This window comes from Sander lucioperca, chromosome 9 (genome assembly GCF_008315115.2).
Source record: "Sander lucioperca isolate FBNREF2018 chromosome 9, SLUC_FBN_1.2, whole genome shotgun sequence".
Lineage (NCBI taxonomy): Eukaryota > Metazoa > Chordata > Actinopteri > Perciformes > Percidae > Sander > Sander lucioperca.
This window is the reverse complement of record NC_050181.1, coordinates 39,943,352-39,951,954: the sequence shown is the minus strand read 5'-3', so window position 1 is coordinate 39,951,954 and position 8,603 is coordinate 39,943,352. Positions and strand designations below refer to the sequence as shown.

The following is an 8,603-nucleotide window of genomic DNA, read 5'->3' as shown; positions in this document are numbered from 1 at the left end:
AATCTCATCGGATGTTCACCCTCTGGAACAAAGTCATGAGACTAAAATCCCTTGGTGCATTTCTACAGTAGGTAGAGCAGTCTTGGTTTGAGGTTGTTTGAGTTGGTGATTATGGTTGAGCACCAATGTAAAGCACCACACCAGCAACCACTGAACGAACGGATGACAAGTGTAAAGGATAGTGGATACTTCTGGAGAGCAACTCTTGAAAATCAAAGCAATGGCAGAAATCATTGTCATCATAGTTGTTGATAACTAATCAGTGCAACTATTCCAACACAATAGAAAACAACATGAAAGCATACAGGTTAGGCCTTCCTCTGCTTCACATCTGGAAGCAATCTCAGAGTTCTGCTACAGTAGCTGGACAGCATCACCGAATATAGTGACAATGATCAAAATGGTATAGTGGTGACTGAACTTAGAAAAATAAATGTTTATACAGGGCCACTTTGCCCTGATAAAGTTAAAATGGCACTGTGAGTGATGAATACAATTAATATTCAAGTAAAACAAATAAAAATAAAAAATTTAACTAGAACTGCAAGCAGTTATGACGGGGTCCAAGCCTCATTGCGCCAGTTGCCCCCGACGCGAGTCGCCCCCGACGACCCAGGGAGTGCACGAAAGCGGGACCCAAAGCGTAACGGTGGGGAGGCAAACGTCAGTAAATATCGAGAGATGTGAGCCACAAGGTCTGCGGTACATTGCCGTTGCAAATATCCCATTAACAGTGATTGAGTAAAAGGGCCATAACTGGTCTACGTTGACTATAGCGCCCCCTAATGGCCGATCTTCGCCAAATTTGGTACAGAGCCTCAGAGCGGCATGCCGAACGAGCATCACAAGTTTTGTGTCGATAAAAAGTTGCAAAAAAAGTCTAGGCAGAAATAGGAATCTCTATATCCGGAGATTCAGCTGAATTCAGGGAACGCGTGGATATGTGTATTTTTAATGTGCGATGTACGGTTTGGGAGTTATAAGGCTAAACGCGTTTTTCTGCTATAGCACCACCTAGTGGTGGAATTTGGTGCAATTTTTTTTTTCTTGCAGGGATCTGGCCCCCCCCCCCCCCCCCCACCATGTACGGTTTAGGCTGTAGCGGCACTTTTAGGCGGAGAAATAATAAGAAATAATAATAAGAAGAAGAAACCTTAGGAAAACAATAGGGTTCCACAGCTCCACTGGATCTGTTCCAAGCCCCCTTGGGCTTGGGCCCCTAAAAAAAGACATCCAATCTTGGCATCACCTCCACTTGACGCTGATGGAAACTCACAGGTGAAACACACTAACTGACAAATGTACTGTACTGGCAGCTTCTCACATTACAGTTTATATACAAGTTAGAGAACAGAAAGAAACTCCACCAGAAAGAAGAAATTGTTGTCTTTTTTTGTAATGCATGCTATACACTCAGTTCACCCTTTTTAACAGCATCTGCACCGACAAAGAGCATAGTAAATACACAACTCGAGGTTGCTTGTGTTCCCTCTCAAACATCTTGTGATATGGACATCAACAGCATTGAACATTCAGTCGTGTCCTAATGCACTTGTTGATGTCTGTTTGTCCTTTTCTGTTTGTTTTTATGGATAAGGTATGATGGGTGTTTTTGAAAGGAGGGAAGGGTTGGTCTGCTGGTCTACAGTGCAAATAAAAGGGTTGGAGCGTCTGCGCTGCATTTTATCCTAAGAATGCTACACTGCCTCATCTATTCATGAAATCCTAGTAATACTCCACTGTCTGGATGTACTGCATATAGGAAATACTTGAAATGTTGGTTGCGCATAAACAAATTGACACTAAATCTAGATTTACTTGTCGTTTGTTGTAATTTCTTGTGAGGCAAAAAGTGATAGTTAAAGTTTGAAAAGTGCTACCGACCACCAACAGGTCTAACAGTGGCAGCAAAAAGGCCTTCATCTCCTCCCTTTCCTCCACAGTGTAAACTAACAGACCCCGGTCCGAAGCTTCAGCACCCTCCTTTGTGCGTAAAAACATAACATTTTTTTTTAAGCATAACAAAACCGTGCAAGCACAAGCTACCCCCCTAACCCAACAGAAAACCATTTGAAAATCCACCATGGCACTTCATTCAAAATGGGAGCTGTATGAACTGCAGTCACTTGACTGCATACGTCTGTACATCTTCACGGTTTTACCTCTGTTCAAAACTGCTGTGCCATTTTGGGTGTTTGTTTTTTTAAATTTTTTTTTTTAGTCAGCATAGTGCATGATCGACTCGACGTAGTTTCCTGGAAAGAGTCCGGTGACGCCGTTACAGACACCTTCAAACCAGCCGTCATCGTTTTTCTTGATTATGTAGATGATGGCTCCTTCCATGAAGGACAGCTCATCCTCCTTGTCTTTGCTGTAGTCATAGATGGCCACAACTGTAAAAAATCAAAGAAAGTCATTATTACAAAAATGGAAACGGACATTAAGTTGAGAGTGTTGGAGAAAAAGAAAAGTCCACCAGAGGGTTGCATTCCCTGTCACCAACCTTTCTCTAAATAAATCTTGGGGGCCCAGTGGGGGTCTCCGTCAGCGTAGGGATCGTTGTAATGAACCACTGCGGCCTCCTCTTCCTCATAGTCCACAGGTGGGGGAGGAGGAGGGGGAGAGGGCTCCTCAAACACACCCATGTCCTCTGGGGGAGGCGGAGGAGGCGGGGCGGGGCTGTCTGTTACTGAAAGAGGACAGACAGTGGAGGAGATGGAGAATCAGAAAGAGGAAAGGAAAATCAAATAGAAGAAAAATTCACAGATAACACTCTGCTGATCTCATCTGTCACTACAGTCGATTTCAAAATGTATCTCTCGCAGCAGAGTGCGTGCTCATATTCCATTCCAAAATCCAATACTTTTTCACAGCCTTATTTATTTATTTTTTTATTTTTTGGCTGGATTGGGTCAGAGTCCAAGATGGCAAAGAAATCTGTAACAATGATTTGATTCTAGAACTATTTGTCAACATCAACAAATGCCAGTGTGTAGAGAAACAATCAGACTATATTTCAATAAAAACTATGTAACATCATTTTTCAGGACTTCAAACTGGCATACATATTGTCAAATAAATTTTTCCATATTGACAACCATCATGCTGACCATCAGAAACCTTTCTGAACCTTCATACTGAGGAGAGTTATGCATTTAAATGTTCACTAGAGGGCAGCTTAGGGTCCTAGCTACAGCCCTGCTAGTATTGCTGTTCAAACTACAACTACTCGTAGCACTATTCATTTGTCGGCCCATAGAAACCAAGAATTTTAAATGGCTTAATAGGGATTTCTTTTTCAATAGACAGCAAGTCATGTTTTTAATTAATGTGTCTCAAAGGGATGTTTAAGATTTTTAAGGCTTCTCCTATTTACTTTACTATGGCCTCCTCTTAAGACATTCACAAAGTTGTACGACTGTATTTTAGTTTTTCCCCTGAGAAATTAGCAGTGGCATTTTAAGCATAAACCTGAAAATATTATACCCCTGAATATTCCCTTGAGTCAGTTTTGTGAAAGAGAATGTGTGTATTTAATTGTACATGTTCTGTATTTGAAGGCTAAAGGTTCAGCCGAAAGGACCCATCATCTCTATCTGCGAGGGGATCAGTGTTTCACTGGGAGTGTGATTTTAAAAACTCGACTTGGTCGAGACTCTCTTTCACTGGTGCGACAGTTTTCAGTCTTTTTGTGCTGGTGATACAAGTGTCCTGTTGGAGCGAGTCTCTCTATACACCTATAAGTCCAGTGACAAAAGAAAAACTGCACCTCTTATCTAACTAATTCATAAGCCTGCTCTTGAATTAAACAAACTGCAATAATGTACTAGAGGACTGTATTTAATGCATCTCTTTAATTCCAATCTGCTTAGATGCCTTTTTTTCCCACTGGTCTAACAACTGACTTTAAATCTGTTTAAGAATTAAGAGCTGAAAATGCTTCACTGTATAACAATAGCTGTCTTGGATTTTATTAGTCCAATCCATTACCCCTTTAAGGTCGGTGTAAACACAGCAAACATTACATTGAGTCTAAGTGTGCTATGTAGTTGGCAATAACTATTTCGTCATACTTACTACCCAGTTATTCTTGTATTTTAAGGTGACCAGATTTCTGAGACAAAATCCAGGGACATTTTCAGCTCAGAAGCGTAAATATCTCCAAAAAAGGTAATTAGTGGGGTAGTTTTTTCTTCATATTTTTGCATTAATGTCACTAGGAAGCATACCAGTATAAATATATATTCATATTTGTAAGTGGGATATACAGTATATTTAAGTAATTGGGATTGTCTGGAATCTGGTAATATAATAACCATTATGGTGGGATACACTGGCTAAGCAATTTACAAAAATGTCTGTGCTGACATAAATAGTTTACATGAGAATACATTATAATTTTGGCCCAAAGTTGGAGACCATGTAGAAATTTTGTTGCAATTTCAAAACCAGATTACCCAGGAACCGCTTGTTGTACCGATGCATGTGTTAAGTGAAGAGTTTGCGAGATATTTCACAGACAGTAATGGGTGTGCAGAGATTTATGCAGAATGCAAATATGATAACATTTCATGTAAGTTCAATGTTAATTTTCTCGCAAACCATTTGTCACAGCAACTGGCGCAAATCTCATTGGAAAGCTTAGATTCTGGTTGAGGTGGTTGTGCCAGACTCACGCCTTTGGCTGAGTCTCTATCTGTCAGAGGGAGAGCAGGAGTGCGGTTGTGAAGAAGTTGGTAATTTCATGGCGCAGATGAACACTTTTGCATGCGCTATATCTGTGTCACATTCTCATTAGGGGCTGAGCCCCCCTAAAGGTCTGATCCTAGAATCGCCCCTGCTGCTACTTCATACTTGTACTCCACTACACCTCAGAGGGAAATGTTGTAATGTTTACTGCACTACATTTATCTGACAGCTTTTGCTTTATTGCTTCATGCTAGGCTTGTTTCTGCAACAGGCTCATTGAGTATCGGATACAGTTAAAACTATTGAGGAAATATTTTCCTTTGACATTGGTCCAGTATTAAACGAGATCACTGCAGTCAGCAACAGCGAAACAAGCTACAATGTAAGTTAATAGGACAATTGTCCAGTTTGTATTTACGTTCATAAAAGTGCTCGTTTTGCCACTGACGGGCTCAGATTAATATTCTGTCTGACAACATTATGGAAAGGATTTCTAAGGAGGTCGATCTTTCTGTTAGAGTAAGATCCTTTTTTTAAAGATAAAAAGTCAGCGAAATTGAGTTTGCTACACCCACCAGACTCCATGTACATAAATAGTAATTTTGGCATCGTAAAATATGGGCATTCTAGAACATCTCTGAGGTCTGAACAGCGCTTGCTCTGGCTTGAGCTTGCGCGTGTAGGGTGCGTGAGTCAGCGCGACTATACGTTTGGTCAATGTTTTCTTTCTTTCATTCCAATTTCGGCTCTGTCAGTCACAGTGAAAACCGGGGAAATTTCCAGGGACAGCTCCAGACGGGGACAGGTCACCGAAACCGGGGACGTCTGGTCACTCTATTCTATTTACATATTAATCCCTGTTTCTGGTGCGTGAAATGTAAAATGCAACACCAGAGGGCGTCTACTGAGAAAGACTTTTGAGAAACTGTCTGTAAAATAAAGGTAAAAGATTGATGGATATATGTTTACAATGTGCTAATCACTGGTTTAACACCATCAACCTGGTTTAAGGTTTAAAGCATAATCTATTCTTTATCTGACTGTATGTCTCTCATCCAGTTGTGTAGCAGTGTGGCAGTCTGCTTTACGTTTGACCAGACACATACAGACAGTTAGATCGCTGCACAGCTGCATTTCTCCAGACAGGCGGATGGTGAATCAGGACATGGCATCAGGTCACATTTCCACTCCTCAGTGGACAGAAAGAACAGGACGCACGCTTTAAGTGATCCATCGCTGTGGCAACAGACAGTCATCCAAAGGGCATGTGCCCCCCCCCCCCAGAGCCCAAATACAGCGAAATAAAAGGTGTGCCGAGTGTAGCAAGCCGCAGAGAAGAGTGTGATGCAGTGTGTGGACTTTGAGACAGTTTCAGAGCATGATGTGATGAAAGGTGTCTAGACATAGGTGATAGACATAACCAGAGTTAAAATAGGTCACATGATCTCAAATCAAGATTAATGTAACACATCTGACGATAAATGTAGCAATCACTTTTTTTTTTTTTTAAATATGTTCTATACGTGTTGTAGCTGTTCTCACTTTATGGACATTCAGTGAAAATTGTGATTTGAGTCAATTTAGGTCATTAAGAGATTTATAATTTAGGTCATTCAATACATTCAGTCCCCATTGTATGTAAGTGTGTTTTATGCACATGTGTGGGAGTGAATGAGTCTCTGAGTAAGTGGACTTGAACGTGAAGAGTCATCTTTATAAGTATGTGATTTTTTAAGAATACATTCCTGAAACCTTTGGACATGCACAGCAAGTATGTGCACAAGTGAGTGTGCACACATGTTTGCATATAATGGGTTTCATTAAACTCATGCATGCATATCTGCTTAACTAAGTGCATGTTTTTGTATGGATTCTCTACTTACTGCTCTCCTGCATTCTGGCCACAAAGCCGGTCAGAGGGATCTGTGGGGTCAGCTGGACCATTGGAGGAGGAGGCGGAGGAGCCACAGACACTGGAGCAGCAACACCCAGAGAGGCAGACAAAGCAGCAGAGAGACAGAGAGCGATGGAGGTGGTGGACAGGGAGACAATGACAATGACGAGGGAAGAGCAAGTACACATAAAAAAGAAGACGATAAAAGTCCAATCACAAAATGGTGAAAAAGATGAGAATAAAAGAAAACAAAAAGCTTGTAAATCAGCGAAATAATGCAGGAAGTATTGCTGAGCAACTCAACATTTCCAATCAGTGTTCTTTTGTGCTGCGGTTTTCTTGCTGGGCTAAAGAGGCATTCATCTCATCTCAGTCTGAGAATCTACCTCATCAGCATCCTTTTTTTTTTTTTACGTCAAAGGCAAAGCCTGTGGCTAGCAATAGGTTTCTGCTACAGTGAGAGAACTGCAAAGCATTACACAGACCCAAAAACATGACAGCGGCAAGGTGACAGCTGTGTGGCAGGAATAACAAAGTAGAGATATGTGATCTAAAAAAAAAAAAAAAAGCATTTACAGGTAGAGCTGCAGCATCTGTGTCTGATCCGACTGGCAATTTCATGCTAAATTAGCATGGTATGTCTGGTCTGGTCAAGTGCAACATTTAGTTCAATCATACCCTTTACTGAATGACCTAGCATATATCATCTCCATCTTCTGCCTCTGAAATGAGGCTTTTTGCTGCATTGTCTTAAAAAAGGAGGTAAATGCATAGACAAACACAGCTGTCCTCACTCAAAGACATGATGTCACACACATGCACGCCAGGTCGGACTCATAAATCACATGTAATGGAAGGGCGTCTGTAATCTCACTGCTGGGCAGTAATGTCCTATTAGTGCGCTCACCGTGCTCTCACCGCAGAGCCACATCCAGCCACAGCTACACCCTGTGAGATCAATGAGCTCCCTCGTGTGCTAGACCTCGCTTTTTGTGCTGTAAAACTTCTATTACATTCATCAGGAATCTTAATGTATCTTTCACTTTAATTAAGTTCCAATGAGTAGACAGACATCACGGAGATCATATGCTGTCCCAGTTAAAGTCCCTGGTTGATGCAGCTCTGCATCATTGTCTCTCTCCTCCCAAACAAGACAGACAGCCTCCTCCTTCTGTGCCAAGGAAGATGCTTGTCCTTTGAGAGAGAGAGAAGCCATTAGAGGAGAATGGCTCAGAGTGATGCCTGCCAAAATTAATTATACTCCTCTGACAGAAAATATGTCCTGGGTTTCCCCTTGTCTAGCAACTATTTATGTGTCTTCTGTCCTGAAATGCCTCGTGCCTGTCTCTCCTGAACAAGAAGCCTTCTCCAGCTGACTAAAGTGATAACGTCATAACTCAATTACAAATGGTAATGAAACACTCTGCACGGCAGTGCTGAGGTGGGAAGGTTTCAACAACCCTGACTTCAGTAACTGTGGTTCATTATTCATTTTCATTAGCATCTGGAAGGACTTGCCCATGCATATCCTTTAGACCCCTAGGACCGTTCTTCAGCAGTTTCACATAACTGTACAAAAGATTGTGGAGTGAAAACACTGAAAACTGCCAAGAATAGATGGTACAATAATACAAGTTTCCTCTATGCTTTATTCATATTTACTGAAGGAGTGGCCAAAATGTACTGTATATGCGTCTTTCATTAGATTAAATATGACTATTCCTACACACCAACCATATAGTAAAGCAGACCATTTATAATATACAAACATACATTGATGAAAAACGTGTATTAAAGCTGAGTTACCGGAGTTCTGTGGGTAGGCGGGGCCCCCGTTGATGTGTGGCTGCTGGGAGGAGACGGAGGGTGCGCGGCGGTAGGTGCCGGTGGCTGACACCATGGAGGCCGAGGAGGTGGTGGAGGAGTTGTGACGGGAGATCTGGCGGGATATGGTGCCAAACTGGGACATGGGTATGGGACCCAAGCCGGGACCCTGGGGCACTGAGGCAGAGGATGTCGC

General features: G+C 41.8%; 1 protein-coding gene across 5 annotated transcripts in view; it reads right to left on the bottom strand.

Annotated features, from left to right (window-relative positions):
* Positions 1-2,194: 2,194 nt before the first annotated feature.
* Positions 2,195-8,603, bottom strand: part of LOC116065075 (abl interactor 1-like) — a 27,428-nt gene continuing 21,019 nt past the window's right edge. For 3 of the 5 annotated variants that reach the window (XM_031320529.2, XM_031320530.2, XM_031320532.2), the window contains 4 exons: positions 8,390-8,603; positions 6,573-6,662; positions 2,504-2,689; positions 2,195-2,393 (listed from right to left, as the gene is read on the bottom strand). The exon at positions 8,390-8,603 is cut by the window's right edge and continues 2 nt beyond it. In XM_031320529.2, the coding sequence (XP_031176389.1) occupies positions 2,218-2,393; positions 2,504-2,689; positions 6,573-6,662; positions 8,390-8,603 (666 nt within the window). In that variant the 3' untranslated portion in view covers positions 2,195-2,217. The remainder of the gene's footprint in view (positions 2,394-2,503; positions 2,690-6,572; positions 6,663-8,389) is intronic. The other 2 variants (XM_031320531.2, XM_031320533.2) reach the window with 1 other exon arrangement.